The sequence below is a fragment of the Colobus angolensis genome, unplaced genomic scaffold (assembly GCF_000951035.1).
Source record: "Colobus angolensis palliatus isolate OR3802 unplaced genomic scaffold, Cang.pa_1.0 Scaffold3, whole genome shotgun sequence".
Taxonomy (NCBI): domain Eukaryota; kingdom Metazoa; phylum Chordata; class Mammalia; order Primates; family Cercopithecidae; genus Colobus; species Colobus angolensis.
In genome coordinates, this window is record NW_012116265.1 from 24847912 (window position 1) to 24867001 (window position 19090).

At 41.7% G+C, this 19090-nt stretch overlaps 1 protein-coding gene across 4 annotated transcripts in view; it reads right to left on the minus strand.

Moving 5' to 3' along the window:
* Positions 1–1276: 1276 nt before the first annotated feature.
* The window catches only part of SLC39A9 (solute carrier family 39, member 9), a 70134-nt gene continuing 52320 nt past the window's right edge, over positions 1277–19090 (minus strand). For 2 of the 4 annotated variants that reach the window (XM_011949676.1, XM_011949677.1), the window contains 4 exons: positions 12427–12495; positions 10601–10686; positions 9643–9777; positions 6021–6825 (listed from right to left, as the gene is read on the minus strand). In XM_011949676.1, coding sequence (XP_011805066.1) covers positions 6595–6825; positions 9643–9777; positions 10601–10686; positions 12427–12495 — 521 coding nt within the window. In that variant the 3' untranslated portion in view covers positions 6021–6594. Of the gene's footprint in view, positions 1977–6020; positions 6826–9642; positions 9778–10600; positions 10687–12426; positions 12496–19090 lie in introns of those variants that run through there. The other 2 variants (XM_011949675.1, XM_011949674.1) reach the window with 2 other exon arrangements.

A 19090-nucleotide genomic window follows, 5' to 3' on the forward strand; every position in this document is an offset into this window, starting at 1 on the left:
TTTTAATATTAGTGACTTTTTTTTTTTGAGACAGAGTCTTGCTTACTTCTGTTGCCCAGGCTGGAGTGCAGTGGTGCGATCACAGTTCATTGCAGCCTCGACTTCCTGGGGTCCAGTAATCCTCCCACCTCAGCTTCCCAAGTAGTTGGGACCACAGGTGCGCATCACCACAACCAGCTAATTAAAAAAATTTTTTTTTGTAGAGATAGGGGTCTCACTATGTTGCCCAGGCTGGTCGCAAACTCCTGAGCTCAAGCAATCCTCCCACCTCAGCCGCTCAAAGTGCTGGGATTACAGGCGTGAACCATCACAACTGGTGACATTGATTTTTAAAGACTTTTTATTGAGCTATTACATAAGGTAAAAAGCACAAATCATGTGCACTACTTTTTCACCTGCTATAACCCTGTAACCAGCACCCAGATTAAAAAACAGATAATGTGAGCAGGAAAAAAATAAAAGAAAAATGACACCAAACAGAAAAGGATTTGTGGCTATTTTGGCTAAGCCCAGGTGTGTATTGCAGGTGCGTGTGTATTCTGATCTCAGGGAAGCCTCCCGAGTAGCTGGGATTTACACGTACCCCCTATCACACCTGGCTAATTTCTGTATTTTTAGTAGAGATGGGGTTTCACCATGCTGGTCAGGGTGGTCTCAAACTCCTGACTTCAGGTGATCTGCCCACTTCGGCCTCCCAAAGTGGTGGGATTACAGGCGTGAGCCACCACACCTGCCCTGAGCACAATCTTGGTAACTAGCTATATAGGTGATACATATAGGAAACCAGCACAAAGTGGACCAGTATTAAATGAAATCTAATGACTAAACATAAGTCCACAGAGGGAGAAAAACATTCATCAAATTCACAAGTCACACTTCTAATCAAATCTCTTTGATTTCCAGGGTCAGTTGTTCATAGCATCTACCTACTCATATAACAACTCTGCCCTTTGAAATGAATCCACTGTGGTTTGGATCTGTTGCCTGTTTCTCTTTTCTGAGAGTAGAGAGAGCTACCTTCATAAATAATATTTGCTAACAACAGCAAGGCAAAAAAAATTATCAATGCATTTGTGTCTTTCAGGGCAGACTGGTCTATCAAGTCCTTAATTTCCCCTCTCTCCTTTCTCCCTCCCTTCCCTAAAGGATATGCCTGTGGTAGGCACATCTTTCTACCGCCCATCACAACCTTTCATTCCCTTTTCTGATGTTCAACTATAGGTCAATTCTGGTCATCAAACAAACTGCCAACAGGATAAGTAATGAGCCACTCAGATTAACGTATGCACTAATAAAAATTTAATATCAGAAAACAGCATTTTTTTTTAACCATTCACAATTAAAGTGGAAAGAGACAAAATCATAAGGCAGCCATCCATGGAATGATTTCATGTTTACAAGGGATCCAGAAAAAGGGACATTTAAAATCGCTGTTCCAGCTACTGAACCTGGGGAACTGAAGTCTTATCCCATGAGACTTCAAACTTGCTGGAAGATGCCACAAGAAAAAAAGATCAAAGCCAGTCTCCTTGTGTTAAGCCACTGGGTTAGGCTGAGTATATCTAGAGAATTCCTAAATGGTTGTCTAGTTCTTTCCCACAAGTCACACATTTCCTTCAGGTCTCCTGAGGTGAATCTAGATGTCTCAGGTACAAAGAGGTTATATCACTGGTTTTAATTTCACAGCATCTCCAACAGCGCACTTTGGGTGATGTGGACCATTCTGTATTGAAATTTTCTAATGCAAGGAAGGTTCCTCTGTTGAACAACTACAGAGGATTTTCACTTAACATTGCAGTTCTGGATGAATCTGGTCATTATTCTCAGTCTCCCAAGGGGCTCAGGGGCCCACAAGGCAGGAAGGTTCTTTGGGGGTCTGTGCTGCTGTCATACAGTTCCCGTGTTCAGTCCCTAGCTACCATGTGTTTCAGGGGCTTAATACACTCCGATGCTGGTGTGTCCTCTTACTTCTAATCCTTGAAAAAGAGAAAAACCAGGCAGTGACACTTAGAAGTAGGCTGGTAAAAAACACATTTTCTCCTTTCTGCAAAGAAAGGACAACTCAAAACAGCCACTCCCTTTCTTTTCTCTAGTGATTCAAAATACCAGAACAGGGCTCACTCGGCTGTTCTGAATTGGGAAAGAAAGAGGTGAAAGGGGGGAGAAAGAGAAAACACATAGCCTCTGTAGGTAGTACTGTTTCCAACTATCTACGTTCCAGTGCAGAATCTTTGCTTAAAAAAAAAAATGTTGGCAACAGTGCGCACAGGAAAACTGAATCAAACCTGGAACATCACTGCTTTCGTGAAATGAGAACTGACAAGCAATTAACTGGAGAATAAGTGAGGGGAATGGAGCAGTAGTATTCTTTAACTTAATCTGCCATTTAAGAGTACTTGGAATCTGAAGAAAGTCTATCTCTACCAAGGAAAGGGAGTCAAATTGCAATTAAGATTAACTTTGGTTATATGGAAGGAAGAATCATGCTTTTCATCATCAATTGCATCTCTTTGGTAGCCAATAATTCCACCTGTAATCACAGCAGCAACTTAAGTATTGCCAATGTTTTCAAATGTGTTACAGCATTAAGGCATCCACATCTAAAGAGGCAGTTTTAAACAAGAGGAAAATGGAACTGAAATGTGCCAAGAAGTGAACATGGACACGGCCTCTCCTGGAACACTGCCCACCACATCAGCAAGCTCTTCCTCCAGTGAAGAAGGCCTGTGCCATGCTGCTTGGTTCCCTGCTGCCTGAAGATGCATTTGAGCCCTATGAGATTAGTATGGCTATTTCTGCCTGCTGACCAGGAGAGAAATGAGTAGTTCTCGAGGCAGCAGCTGTAAAATCTGGGAAAGCCCATACATAGCTTCTGAGAGCTAAGAGGACCCTGAAAGGTTTGCTTGTTAATAGTGAGGTCCAGAGGGGAAGGCAAATTTGGAAGTCAGATGGTTCAATCCTTGCCAGAGGTCAAGGCTCCATCCAGCAAGATATACTAGCCAAACTTTTAAGTATGATGGCAAGGCACTGCTGAAAGAGGCTTTGGCCAGTAGAACAAATTACTGACCATTGCACACAACAATATGATAGAAAGCACTACTGTCCAAACCAAACCAGACACTACAATCTGCTATTTATTTGACAAAGTCAGTCTCCAGAGAGAATCTAGGCAACCACATAGTTCTGAAGGACCAGATGAAACCTCAAGTCTCTCACAAGTCATCTGTTAACATCCAATCAAGGAAGTCATCTGGACTTTCCATACTATACCTTCTCTTCGTGGTAAAATTGTATGCAATTGTTGCCAGTGACTACATATAACTGTATCCTATTTGTGCTACTTTCCTCACTGTGGCCAGCAGAGGGCTCACAAGCTTTATTTCCACAGCTGCTGATCCAGGGACAAATTCATGAAGGAAATAAATCATGGGCATGCTGGCTTATGCGTCATACAAAACGTTTTTACAAACTACTACGTCCACTGCCCTGAAGAAACTAGTCTTGGTTCCCCCTTAGTGTAATGTGTTTTGAAATGGTACAGAAAGTAAAAATAAATTAATAATATAATATCATACACTTATTTAACAAGACAGGGTTTACACAAATTTTGGCAAATATGAAAAAAAATTATCCTAGTTTGTTAAACACTTTTGCTATCTCAATTGTTTAAATTACCAGAATATTAGTGATTGTGTCAATTCACACAAGAGGAGGTGGTATTTGAAGGGCTTAACAAAGTGGCATTTGACACAAAGGTAACTTCTTTGAAGGGGATAAAGAATAAAGATATTATTATCTTCATTATAACAGTTCGAGAAGTGGTTGTCCTCACACAAATATTAACACCAGCAGTAAGCAGCAAATTGTGGGGAGGAAAGGCTAGAGAGAAAAGTTAGGAGAAAAGCATGGAAAAGACGAAGAGACAAGAGACATGATTCCAATGAGCTTTAAATCAATAGGCAAACACTTCTCATTTATGATCCATCTTGCTACAGGTGGTTATGTGAGAAGACACAGTGTCCCCTAACCTGAACTAGTATTTAGGTTCCTAGAGGGACTGCTGATCTGCTAAGAGTAATACCAAAAAAAAAAAAAAAAAAAGGACAAACATACATTTTGGTAGTCTTTTAAAAAAGGCTACTACAAAGATATCAATAACCATCCAAAAATCACTTAAAATTTAATATCCCTTAATTTCCAAAGATACTTTGTGATCTGACTGTTCTTGAAGGAAAGCCTAGAACTGAAGCTACTAGAACTTGGCTCCTCTCTAAGAATGTGAAGACAGGTATTCTGCAAAGGAGAACTTGAAAAGGAATGCTACAAAATACCAGTCACCTCTTTAGAAGCTACTTCCACCTCTCCGGCTCCATTTGATGGAATGGCAGGCTGGATTCAGAGAGGCACGTGCCAAAGGAGCTGTTTAAGTCCCTCTAGACATCCCCTTTCATTTTTTTTTTTTTTTGAGACGGAGTCTTGCTCTGTCCCCCAGGCTGGAGTGCAGTGGCGCGATCTCAGCTCACTGCAACCTCTGCCTCCCAGGCTCAAGTAATTCTCTTGCCTCAGCCACCTGAGTAGCTGGCATTACAGGTGTGCACCACCACTCCTGGCCAATTTTTGTATTTTTAGTAGAGACAGAGATTTGCCCATGTTGGCCAAGCTGGTCTTGAACTCCTGGCCTCAAGTGATCCACCCACCTCGGCCTCCCAAAGTGCTGGGATTACAGGCATGAACCACCACACCCGGTCAGGTTTCACCTTAAAAGTGTCCAGCTCTGACCATCTGTGTAGTAAAGAATTAGGCAGCCTTTGTCTTTGGTTTCTGGGAAGTAACCTCTAATCCTTTGGAATTTCCTGAGTGACAGGAGTATTCATTATTCATGGTGGACCCCTGGGATCCCACTTGATAGTTTCTGCTAACACAGTGACGCATGGAGGACCCCTGGATAGTTTATGTTTGCAAGAGACTCAGGCTGGGAGCTGGCCACACGGAAAAGCCAACCATGTAGTTAGAGTTGGGGCTTTTGAGTCATGTGATACCAGTCCAACTTCCAGGAAGGAAAAGGGGGCTAGAGGGTGAGTTCAACCACATAGCCAGTGATTCAATCATGCCTAAATAACGAAGCCTCAATAAAAACTCTTGATACCAAAGCTCAGGAGACGTCCCTGGTCAGAGTATTGCCATGCTTTGACCCTGGGAGGGCAACGTGTCCCTGAGAATGAGGGAAGCTTCACATTTGGAACCCTCCCAGACTTTGCCCCAGGTACCTCTTCTTTTGTTTCTGGTTTGTCCTTTTTGCTATAATAGAACTGCAATCATAACATAGCTTTTTCTGGAGTTCTGTGAGTTGTTCTAGCAAATTACTGAGCAGAGAGTGGCTGTGGGAAACTCCAAATTTGCAGCCAGCTAGTCAGAAGTAAGGATGGCCTGGGGACTCCGGAACTTGCTGCTGGTGTCTGAGGGCAGTTTTGTGGAGGAATGTGCCCTTAATGTTGAGTTTCCATTTGTTAAGTGTACAATTCAAGAGTTTTTGGTAGGTTGACAGAACTGTGCAGCTGTCATCCTCAACATGTTTTTTGAACTTTCAAATTTCTGATCTGGTTCAATCAAAAAGGAACCTCCAATCCAGGTTCATGCACTGGATTTGATTATTTCATCTCTTTAGACTCTCTTAATTTAGAACATAATTTTTTTTTTTTCTTTTTTTTGAGACGGAGTCTTGCTCTGTCGCCTAGGCTGGAGTGCAGTGGCCGGATCTCAGCTCACTGCAAGCTCCGCCTCTCGGGTTTATGCCATTCTCCTGCCTCAGCCTCCCGCGTAGCTGGGACTACAGGCGCCCGCCACGTCGCCCGGCTAGTTTTTGTATTTTTTTAGTAGAGACGGGGTTTCACCGTGTTAGCCAGGATGGTCTCGATCTCCTGACCTTGTGATCCGCCCGTCTCGGCCTCCCAAAGTGCTGGGATTACAGGCTTGAGCCACCGCGCCCGGCCCCTTTCAATTGATATCTCTTTTGAGTATAAAGTGAGCTTTCAATGTATCTTGCTATAATTTTCCTGACCCTAATCCCAAATTAACTATAATCACCTTTAGCATCTAAGTGAGTGGGTGCTATGACCTTCCATCAAGGCATGTGGCATAGATGCTAAAGCACCAGTCTTACATGGTGGGAACCATGTTAAAAATCAATGAATAAAGTGGCAGAGCCTCTAAACTAAGAAGACAGAGACATAGCTAAATTACAGAACACTGTATTTTCATAATTACTGTTTCATTGTGAGTATGAAGTTCTCCTCTTTTCTTTAAAACTAAATTCTATCTTCCCTGAGAATAGGGTTAAGAGAAACATTAAAACTCAAAATGTTAGGGGCCTTTTAAAAGATAACACAATGGGATGTCTATAGCTAACTGCAATGTGTTTCTACTCCAAAAGCTTTTCCATTACTCAGGTTTTAACCTCACCTCCCTCTGGACTCTAGGAATACATGTGGAGATGCGCAAGGCGAGACAAGAGACTGAGGAAGTGAGTAGCTGTCACGTGCCGGCTGTTCTCACTGGATGGCAAACGGCCCTGGACCGAGGCTGGACCTTGAACATTTAATGCTGGTGTCCTACTGACAGGATGAGGGGGATGAGGCAACCCAGAACCAGGGCTGCCACCTCCAGGCGGCTGAGGCCTCTCCCTCCCGTGGCATCAGGTTTGTGGCTGTGCCCTATTCCGCCCACCTCAGGGAGGACATGTACTGTGGCAACGTAAAGAAATGTCCCAGCAGAGAAAAGCATGGCCATTCCCGTGGCGTTCACCTCGGAAAGGGCTTCTTTACTGCTCTGTGAATTAGAAGAGAGAAAGAGGAAAAACTAAGTCAAGTAAAATTCAGGGTCAGGAAGAAGTCCCAATTAAAAAGCACTCACTATTCTTAACTGGTGCTGTCTAGGACACTGGGGACATCTAGAGAACAGAGCAATTTTAAGCTCTTCATGGGAAGCTTCCAAATAAGGGTTTAAGAATATCAGTGACGTACGCATTGATTTTTTAAAAAATGTATTGTAAATCAACATTCATAATTATATATATTTATAGGGTATAAAGTGACATTACAATTCATGAATAAAATGTGGAATAATTAAATAAAACTAACATCTGTCATCTCAAATATTTATCATTTTTTGTGGTGAGAACATCTGCAATTTACTCTTAGCAATTTTGAAATGTACCACACACTATTATTAACTATATTCACCACAGTTCCATCATTCTGTCCATCCATTCATCGACTGTATCTGTCTTTAGAGATGAGGTCTTGCTATGTTGCCCAGGCTGGAGTTGAGTGGCTATTCACAGGCACAATCATAACACATTACAGCCTGCAGCTCCCAGGCTCAAGCAATCCTCCTGTCTCAGCTTCCCAAGTAGGTGAGACTACAGATGTGTGCCACTGCTCCTGGCTCACGACTGCTTTATAAAACGAACTTTAAGTGCTGGTTCAACAGGTTTGGCTTGTATTATTCTTGAGATAGAATCGACAACATATTATTGCAGATATTAAATTTCAGATATGAATGTATTTATTCTACTAATATTTAACAAGCATCATCTATGTACCAGGCTTTGCACCAGGTGCTTGAGATACAGTGGTAATCAAGATGCAGTAGTTGCCCTCATAGAGCTTAGAAATATCTCATAAGTGGCCAGGCACAGTGGCTCATGCCTGTAATCCCAGCACTTTGGGAGGCCAAGGTGGGCAGATCATGAGGTCAGGAGTTCGAGACCAGCCTGGACAACATGGTGAAACCCCCGCCTCTACTAAAAATACAAAAATTAGCTGGGTGTGGTGGCAGGCACCTGTAATCCCAGCTACTCGGGAAGCTGGGGCAGGAGAATCGTCTAAACTTGGGAGGCAGAGGTTGCAGTGAGTCAAGATCAAGATCATACCACTGCACTCCAGCCTGGGCATGACTCCATCTCAAAAAAAAAAAAAAAATACACACACACACACACACACACACACACACATATATATATATGTATATCTCATAAGCTAATCTTTATAAAACTAATTTCAACCTTTTCTATTAAAAAAGTAGACTTATAAACTAAGACAATTAATTAAAATTTTAAGAAAAGGACACGCCATAGATGCAGCAAGTAACTCCATGTCTCTAGAATTATCAGTATCTTCCTGTCAAAAGTTAAAAAAACTGACATTGATTATTGAAGTAATTGAGTAATCTGTTAAAGGGAACAACATAGTGCTCACTGAAAGAAGAGAAGGCTCTTCAGGTAAATGGAAAGGGTTTGTTTTTGTTGTTGTTGTTGTTTTTGAGACGGAGTCTTGCTCTGTCGCCCAGGCTGGAGTGCAGTGGCGCGATCTCAGCTCACTGCAAGCTCTGCCTCCCGGGTTCATGCCACTCTCCTGCCTCAGCCTCCCAAGTAGCTGGGACTATAGGCGCCCGCCACCACACCTGGCTCATTTTTTGTATTTTTAGTAGAGACGGGGTAGCCAGGATAGTCTCGATCTCCTGACCTCGTGATCCACCCGCCTCGGCCTCCCAAAGCACCAGGATTAGAGGCATGAGCCACCGCGCCCAGTGGAAAGGGTTTTTATAACACACTGTTAGCAACTAAGATCAACAAACCCTTGCTTAACAGGAACTTAGCCATTTTTTATCTCATTTTTCACATGTTCCTATTAATATGGGTTTTACTGCCAAATACTGAATTGACTGACACTCAGAAGAATCAACGACCTTTAGAGAGGGTGTTGGGGAAAGCAGTTCCCATCAACTAGCCCTGAGTCAGCTTGTTTCTAAGATTTTCCTCCAGTTGCTTGCCAGTTGACATTTGGGCAAAATGTGGAGGGTTGTTGCTAAGAACTACAGCCCAGACAGGATTATAAAGCATGGAAAGGTCCAGCTTGGAGACGGAAGAGCACATGTTCCCTCAGGTATGAAGCTATGTTCAGTACAAAGTATTCAATTGAAAGTACTGTACAGTTGCTATCTGGGGACATGAGAGCTGGGAGAAGAGGAACATGTGAAAAATGAGACCAAGAATGGCTAAGTTCCTGTTAAGCAAGGGTTTGTTGATCTTGGTTGCTAACAGTGTGTTATAAAAACCCTTTCCATTTACCTGAAGAGCCTTTTCTTCTTTCAGTGAGCAGTATGTTGTTCCCTTTAACAGATTACTCTATCACTTCAGTAATCAATGTCAGTTTTTTAAACTTTTGACAGCAATCTCTGCCCAGCTGCTGCTCTTCTCAAAGCTGCTACAGTGCTTGTTACTCATGTTTCATGTGTCTACCTCACATTAAATATGGACAGATTTAACTTATTAGATATCTGTCAAATGAAACTAGCATGGCTGGTTAAGTTATACTATTTTAAATATTGAAGGACTATCATATTTATGCAAATATTCTTGGAATTGATTAACAGGGAAGAAGTTTTCAAACCAAATGAATAAGAAAATGCTAAATTTACAAAGAGAACAAATTGGAATTAAGATATTTACCCTGTACAGTTTTTACTCCTAATTCTATCTTTAGTTTGAGAGAGTAATGTATTGGAAAAATTCAATCTAAGAAACCATAAGTTCTAAGACATCACAAGACACTTGTTTAGATAGCTGGGAATAGATTAGCTTACCTTACTCAGTCCTAAGTATGTCACCATGGACATAACTGGCGCGGCCAGTGAAAAGACCAGCAAGTGCTTTCTGATTCGATTCCGCTCTAAGCCAGCATGCATCAAGAAGGAAACCAGTCCAAAAGCAGCTGGTGCCTGGAAATAAAAAATCATCTCTTATTATCACTCTAGAAGTATGGATTGCTTCTATATCAAGAAATATATGCCATTTGACTATGAGTTCTCATACAAAGAAAAACTCACAAAAGGCCAGGCACAGTGGCTCACGCCTGTAATCCTAGCACCTTGGGAGGTCGAGGTGGGCAGATCACCTAAGGTCAGGAGATCGAGACCAGCCTAGCCAACATGGTGAAACCCCGCTTCTACTAAAAATACCAAAATGTGTGATGGTGGACACCTGTAATCCCAGCTACTTGGAAGGCTGAGACAGGAGAATCACTTGAACCCAAGAGGCAGAGGATGCAGTGAGCCGAGATCATGCCATTGCACTCCAGCCTGGGCGACAAGAGCAAAACTCCATCGCAAAAACAAAAAACAAAAAAACCCACAAAAAAAAACAAAAAACAAAACCAGGCAGAGTACCAACGCTGAGCTATGCCTCTTAGGAATTAATGTTCTAAGCCAACAAAATATCCTATTTGTGTGTTTCTTGGATAGTAAAAAAGAGAAACAGTCAAGAAAAGAAAAATACTTTTGAACAGAAATTATTACTATGAAATATAAAAGTCTGAGGAGAATTTGACAGTTGGTGTATATGACTACACACAAAAAAAACCCTCAAGTAAATGCTTAAGAAAATGGGAACAAGAAGCTATGAACAGATTTATTCAATTCTCCAAAATGAATAGCAATTATGAAATGAAGAAAATGTTCCCATTCCAGAAAAAACACAACAACCATGAGAAATTTTAATTATGAATACACTCAGTACCAAACCTTACACCAAAATTTTGCTCACCTTATGTAGCATGATTGCCACAAACACAATTAACTGGACACTAGTCTGTGAAGTAGACGCTGCTGCTCCCAAAGCAACACCATCAGCTATATTTGGAAACAAGGAAATATAAAATACTATAAACAACAACAACAATAACAGTGTAGTGGTTGAGTGTGTGAGCTTTATAGTCAGGTCCAGCTGCATCTAGTAAGGTTACTTAACCTTTCTAAACGCCAGCCTTATCTTTAAATAATGTGTTCAATAAAGTATGTATTTCTTAGGGTTTTCATGAGGATTAAATGAGATAACTTAGGTAAACAGCTTAGCATCTGGCCCAGAGTATATTCAGTGTTAGTTATTTCGGTTGTTGTTGTTATTAGAAAACTGACATTCAATTTTCCAACTAATCAAAAATCCATTGATCAGTTAATCAAATTGTAACAAGGGAAATACCAAAGAAGAATTTCAAAGGAAGCAACTCTTAATCTTATAGGTAAAGCAAGACAATGGTCTCAGCTACAAGGCAGGCTGAGGCAGGAGGATTGCTTAAACCCAGGAGGCGGAGCTTGCAGTGAGCCGAGATCGCGCCACCGCACTCCTGGGCGACAGAGTGAGACAGACAAGAAAGACAGACAGACAGACAGAAAGACAGGAAGGAAGGAAGGAAGGAAGGAAGGAAGGAAGGAAGGAAGGAAGGAAGGAAGGAAGGAAGGAAGGAAGGGAGGAAGAGAGGGAGGGAAGGAGAAAAGAAAAGAAGAAGGAAAAGAGAAAAGGGAAGGAGAAGGGAAGGGAAGGGATGGGACGGGAAAGGAAAGGAAAAGGAAAAGGAAGAAAGGAAAGAAAGGAAGAACGAAAGAAAAAGAAACAAAGAAACAAAGAAAATAAAGATATTAGAACTCTATATAGATGATTACTACACAATGAGTAAACGCTGGTTGAATGAATGAAATTTGTTAGAAAAGAATATTACACTTAGAAAGGGCCAGGTAACAGTGTACCACCTTTCACACGCCTTTCTTTGCCACTGACAGAATTCTATTACTAGGACTAGGTTTGGGTTATGATTCTAAGGTGTACTCTGTCAGCCATGCTGAGACCTCTGCATTCCACCGCATACCACTTCTGCTTAAACAGTGCTTTGTGTATAAACAGGTAACAGAGCTGTTCAGGACAAAAGCGCCATGGCTCTTTTACAGATGACATTCTAGAGCCAAGAATGAAAAGAGCAAACTTTTTCTTAAGAGCTAGACAGTATATATTTCAGGCTTTGCAGTTATTTGGTCTCTTGCAACTGTTCAATTCTGCCACTGTTGCACAAAAACAAAGGGATGGATAATTGTCATTGTCTATCTCTTCCTCGGCTTCCTGCAACTTTATCTTCATTCTAACATCAGTCACATTTGCCTTTCTCCATTTTTTACTGCCATCACCCTAATCTAAATTTTCATCACTCAAACAAAACTAAATTAGCAATAGGTTCCCTACTCTCATTTTTCCCTAATCGAATTCATTGTCACAGACAATACACAAATAACATGGGCAAGGCTGTGTTCCAATAAAACTTCCTTAATTTGAATTATATAATTCTCAAGTGCTACAGTATGTTCCTCTTTTTTTTTTTTTTAAACCATTAAAAAGTATAGACACCATTCTTAGCTTGCAAACCCGTGACACTTGAGCACACCAGGCTTGTGCTTGTGTCAGAGGACTTCATTAAGAAATGCTTTCCTCAAAGGCCAGTCCAAGAGCAATGAGGACAGTCCCTGAAATATAAACACTAAGGTCTCCCCTGTGTGACCTTAGTGTTTAGAAAACAAAGAAGTTCCACTGCAATCCAACCCTACCTGCAGCATGGACGACCAGACCCAGCGTGGTGGTGATTTTGGAATTGCTAGATCTTGCTGCTTCTGGATCTAAAGCGAAAATGAGAAAGACAGCGTTAAGCTATGTGAGACAGAAACTGTTCAAACATTGGTCTGGAGGTGAAAGAATTTCACCTCCAGAACAGAAAGTGAAAGCTCTTAAAGTAGAATATTATTTTCCTCACTGCTATCTTTTTTCTAACTTTTTTTTTTTTTTTTTAAGATGGAGTCTCACTCTGTCACCCAGGCTGGATGGAGTACAGTGGTTTGATCACAGCTCACTGCAACCCTCCACCTCCTGAATCATCTCCAATGATTCTCCTGCCTCAGCCTCCCCAGTAGCTGGGATTACAGGCAGGCACCACCACGCCCAGCTAATTTTTTGTATTTTTAGTAGAGACGGGGTTTCACTAACGTTGGCCAGGCTGGTCTCGAACTCCTGACCTCCAATGATCTGCCCGCTTCACCCTCCCAAAGTGTTGAGATTATAAGCGTGAGCCACCGCACTGAGCCACTATCTTTTTTCTTTCTGCTTCAAACCCTTACATTTCCCTGTCCTGAAGAGGTGGCTAAGAGGGAACTCTTCATCTGACTCAGCCTTAACAGAAAAATCACTGAAATGTGTAACCCCCCAACAGCCCCAACTTCCTCCTATTCCTTAATCCTCTTCCTCTACTATTCCAAGGAAAGTGTTCTATGGCCTCTGATCATCTCTTTCCAGACCTATCTAACTGTCATTGTTTATCTCTTCCCTGGCATCCTGCAACTTTATCTTCATTCTAACATCTGTCACATTTGTATTGCCATCACCCTAACCTAAATTTTCATCACTCAAACCTAAATTAGCAACAGGTTCTCTACTCTCATTTTTCCCTAATGTAATTCATCCTACACATCTGTGTCAGACTCATCTTTTGAAAACACCACCCTTGGCCGGGCGCAGTGGCTCACACCTGTAATCCCAGCACTTGAGGAGGCTGAGGCGGGTGGACCACCTGAGGTCAGGAGTTTGAGACCAGCCTGACCAACATGGTGAAACCCCATGTTGGTTCTACTAAAAAATACAAAAATTAGCTGAGTGTGGTGGCAGGAGCCTGTAATGTCAGCTACTTGGGAGGCTGAGGCAGGAGAATTGCTTGAACCCAGGAGGCAGAGGTTGCAGTGAGCCGAGATCATGCCATTGCCCTCCAGCCTGGGCAACAAGAGTGAAACTCTGACTCAAAAACAAACAAACAAAAAAACTCACCATCTTTCTGATGTGTCAGTTACCAGTTAAGAATCTGCTGCTTTTCAAATTCAGGGCAAACTGCTATATTAGGTAGGTTCCTAAGCCCTTTATCAACTAGTTCCAACTTATTTCTCAACGTCCAGTCTAGTTAAACCAGTTTGCTTAACACCATCAAACAAAATATTCTTATTCTCCTTTCCCCAAGTCTCCTCACCTGTAATTCTTGGCACATACTGAACTTACCAGCTTGTTAACCTAAAACTTGGACATCATTCAAAGTCTAACTACAGAACCTCAAGAAAGAATAAAAAATTGAAGACTAAGCATGGTGGCTCATACCTGTAATCTCAGCAGCTTGGGAAGTTGAGGTAGGAGGATCTCTTGAGGCCAGGAGTTTGAGACCAGCCTGGCAAAATCACAAGACCCTATCTCTACAAAATTTTTAAAATTTAGCCAAGTGTGGTGGTGCATGCCTGTAGTCCCAGGTATCTAGGAGGTTAAGGCGGAAGGATCACTTGTGCCTAGGAGTTTAAGGCTGTAACATGTTATGCTCATGCCACTGGACTCCAGACTGGGTGACAGAGCAAGACCTTGTCTCAAGACAAATTCAAAATAAAAATAAAAAATAAATTAAAAAAACTGATTCCAGCTTAAAGCAACTCTCCCCTTGCCTAGACCTAGTGATCTATGCGGGCAGTCTCCACATGCTACTTCAAAGGTTCTTCTATATTACCACCTCAGATATAGAAAACCATTTTCACTTAAATGTTTTATATCCCCAGATGGACTGTAAACGCTAAAGCATTAAATTTTCTACCTCTCTTTTCCTTTAACATGTCTGACAGAATGTAGCACAGCACTAGGCACCCAATAGTTACTTAATAAATCCTTGCTGAAGAGTGAGAAAAGTATTTGTGTGTATTAAATAAAGATGTTACTGCTATTATAGGAAACACATAAGTAAATAAAGTTAAAAGATGCAGACATCAGAATGCCAGGCAAAATGACAGATGAACATCAGTCAAGTAAGTTACAGGGGATTTAATCTTCTTAGGAGTTCAGCACACAAAAGGAAGGGCTTTACAATGGAAAAAGTACACAAGTAAAGTGACATATTACCTCTTATTAATAAATGATATTTTCTTATTAAAACACTGCAAAGAAGAGAAGCTAAAGACCCTAATCACTCTGAGCCAGCAAATAGCTCAATGTTACCCTGAACTGGAAGGAACAGTCAAATTACACTGTGTGCAAGCTGGCTCTGGCCTTTTCTTTATACAAAACCTTATCATCCAGTTACACTTAGGATCTTAAACAATTAGAGGCTTTAAAATTAGAAAGCTTTTATAAACCTATAAAGACCATCATTTAGCATAAATTTAATAAATATGCTTTTGTTGACATATTGTAATACATAAAACTCTGCAGAAAATAGGTAAAACCAGGTCATCACACACATGAAAGCCAGCAAAAACAATGACTTCAGAGATAAAATAGGAAGAAGGATAAAGGAACACAAGCTACATTTAATTCTCTGTATAGGATTACAGGGCACTATCGGGCCCACACATTTTACTTTTTTAGAGACAGAGTCTTGCTCTGTTGCCCAGGCTGGAGTGACATGGTGTGATCATAGCTTACTGCAGCCTCGAACTGAAGTGATTCTCCCTCCCATCTCAGTCACCTGAGTAGCTGTGACTACAGGCAAGTGCCACTACGCCTGGCTAATTTTTAAAATACTTTTTTGTAGAGATGGGTCTCGCTGTGTTGTCCAGGCTGGTCTCAAACTCCTGACCTCAAGCCATCTTCCCACTTTGGCTTCCCAAAGTGCTGGGATTACAGGCCTGCACCATTGTGCCTGGCCTGCCAATCACCATATATATCTTTAGAATCAGGTGTTTTTTTTTCAAAAATCATTTGTTAAATGGAAATTTCTTTCAACTTACTGAGGAGGAAAAATTTTATTTTACATATATAACATGTTTACATTTACATACATGTTTCAAAACACATAGAAGTGAAGTGGCCATTTCATTATTTTCCACATTTCTCTTTGGCAGATCAAGGATTCTGAGAAAGTACAGATGGTATGGAAGAAAGATACCCTGAGAGAAGGCTGGCTTTGTACCAGCTCAGTCCTCTTCCTTCCTTTCTTCCTTCCTTCTTTTTTTTGAGATGGAATCTTGCATTGTCACCCGGGCTGGAGTGCAGTGGCGCGATTTCGGCTCATTGCAACCTCTGCCTCCCAGGTTCAGGTGATTCTCCTTGCCTCAGTCTCCCAAGTAGCTGGGATTACAGGCATCCGCCACCAGGCCCAGCTAACTTTTTTTTGTATTTTTTTTTTTTTTTTATGAGGCGGAGTCTCACTCTGTCGCCCAGGCTGGAGTACTGTGGCCGGATCTCAGCTCACTGCAAGCTCCGGCTGCCGGGTTCACGCCATTCTCCTGCCTCAGCCTCCCGAGTAGCTGGGACTACAGGTGCCCGCCACCTCGCCCGGCTAGTTTTTTGTATTTTTTAGTAGAGACGGGGTTTCACTGTGTTAGCCAGGATGGTCTCGATCTCCTGACCTCGTGATCCGCCCGTCTCGGCCTCCCAAAGTGCTAGGATTACAGGCTTGAGCCACCGCGCCCGGCCTTTTTTGTATTTTTAGTAGAGACAGGGTTTCACCATGTTGGCCAGGCTGGTCTCAAACTCCGGACCTCATGATCCACCGGCCTTGGCCTCCCAGTCCTGGGATTACAGGTGTGAGCGTCTCCTTCCTTTCTCACATAAGCAAACATTCACACATGTACACACACACACACACACACACACAACCAGGATGTCAGAGGGAAACTAGAGCCACTCACCCCTTCCCAGGATCAGAAAACACAGAAAAGGTCATTAACTTCTGCAGTTACTCTGTTCTTGAACTCACAACACTGTCCTGACCATGAATAAGGTCAGGTAGGAGAAACTTACAAAACTCCCTCAACTATAGGTTCACCAGTGTGAAATTCGACCATCCTTGTTTCTCTTTCTCTCCCTTTTTTTAAGACACAGGGTCTTCATCTGTCACCCAGGCTGAAGTACAGTGGCACAATCATAGTTCACTGCAGTCTTGAATTCTTGGGCTCAAGCAATCCTCCCATCTCAGCCTCCCAAGTAACTGGGATTACAGGCACATGCCACCATGCCCAGCTAATTTTTAAGATTTTTGTAGAGACGGGGTCTTGCTTTGTGTCCAGGCTGGTCTCAAACTACTGGGCTGAAGCAATCTTCCCGTCTTGGCCTCCCAAATCGCTTGGGATTACAGGTGTGAGTCACCACACCCCGCCTACTTCAAATTGAAACTGGCAAGAATCACAAGAAACATGTCTTGGAGCCCAGTGTGGCCAACTATATAATACAGCCAGAGTCCAATACCACCCAACGGTGCTTCTCATTTGCTGTTTGGAATAAGGCATATGAATAAAACCACTTATTCCTACATCAACTTTCCAAGATAAGATTTTATTAAAAAATATCTCTATGAGAAAAAAAATTAACACATAGTAAATACAAGGAGATTAAAAATCCTTCTAGACCAAAATTATTTTGTTTTGTTTTAAGCTCAATCCCATAATTTGTTTAAACCCTAATTTGGAAATAATTTTAAACCTTCAGTAAAGTTGCAAGAATAGTTGTAAAAAAATCCATACATCCTTTTCTCAGATGGACCTACTGACTAACATTTTGCCCCATTTGCTTCATCATTTATACTCATGCTCTCTGTACACACACACATTCTTTTTCTGTAACATTTAAAAGTAGCACAAACACATCAATAACCCTTTATCCCCAGATACTTCAATGTGTATTTTCTAAGAGAAAAGATACTTTCTTACATAATCACAGTACAGTTATCAACATTGACACCTTTTCTAATTTTCTTGCATATTGTAATTTTGTCAACTGCTCAATAACGTACTTACTTCAGGGCATGTTTCCTTTCCAGGAAGGCTCCGGTAGAGAATCACACATTTCACTGCGTTGTAACTCTTTAGTCTCTTTTCATCTGGAACATTTCCTCTCCCTTTGACTTTTATGATATTGCCATTTTTGGATAATATATTCTCTTCGTTTTTTTAGTAATAAAAAACTTTTGTGTGTATGTCCTTAGACTATGGGTTCCTGGATGAACTGTTATAAAGGTGATGATGCTTCTCAGGGTATCACATCTAGAGGTGCAGGATGTACATCTGCTGCTCACTGGTGGTGTTAATTTTGAATTATATCCTGGACATTGCCAACATTATCTCGTGGATAGTCAGATTTTGTTATATTCCTCCAAAGAGTGACTTTTTTGTTTGTTTTGCTTTAAGCAACTTGGTTGGATTAAAACTGCAAACTGTCTTTTGGGTTGCTGCTCAATTTTCAGTTTAATTTTGTGTGTGTGCGCGTGTGTTTTTTGTTTGTTTTTGAGACAGGGCCTCCCTCTGTTGCCCAGTCTGGAGTGTGGTTCGTTGGCTCACTGCAACCTCCCTGTCCTGGGCTCAAGCTACCCTCCCCCACCTTAGTCTCCTAAGTAGCTGGGACTACAAGCGCAGGTCACCACACCCAGCTAATTTTTGTATTTGTTGGAGAAAAAACGTCTTGCCATGTTGACCAGGCTGGTCTCAAACTCCTGGGCTTAACCCATTCACCCACCTTGGCCTCCCAAAGTCCTGGGATTACAGGCATGAGCCACTGCAGCCAGTTCAGTTTAGTTCATAATTATCTTCAGTTGAGTTACCTGGAGTCTGCCCATGAAAGCATGGTTCAGGGTCAGCTAGAGACCGAGGCAGTTCATATACAGAATTTGGGGGTGAGTTTCTCTTCTTTCTAGGATTCTCCCTTATTTTCAGTGCTGTAACCACTGAAACTCCTGAACTCTGTCCTCTGGTTCTTCAGTCTAGAAAGATTGAGTTTTCTATCAGAGCTTTAGCTGTCCCACAGGGGGCTGACTACTAAAAGCAGTAAAAATAGGAAATGCACCCTGTTCCAAGTGCCGACTCCCCTCCAGAATTTGCTTGCTTTGGGTCGCTCTCCACTGTCTTTAGCTTGTGGTTTTTTGAATTCTGTCCAGCGTTTTTAGTTACCTGTAAGGAGGCTGATCTGACAGCTTACTTGGCCATATCAAAAGCAGAATGGTTGTGACCTTAATTTTGACTATCCAATCAAGGTATTACCTGATTTCTTCATTTAGCTACTTCTTTCCCCTTGAAGCTAATAAGGAAATAAAAATTTGTCCCCTACATTTAACATTCATTGATGATGCGTGCCTGAGTCAACCTTTACTGAGGGTTGCAAAAGTGAGTATTTTTCCAACTCCAGCACTCTTTCTACATTTAACAACTGGCATTAAGCATTCTACTATAAGCAAATGCGTGCTCTCTCTTTCCCCATATATATAATATT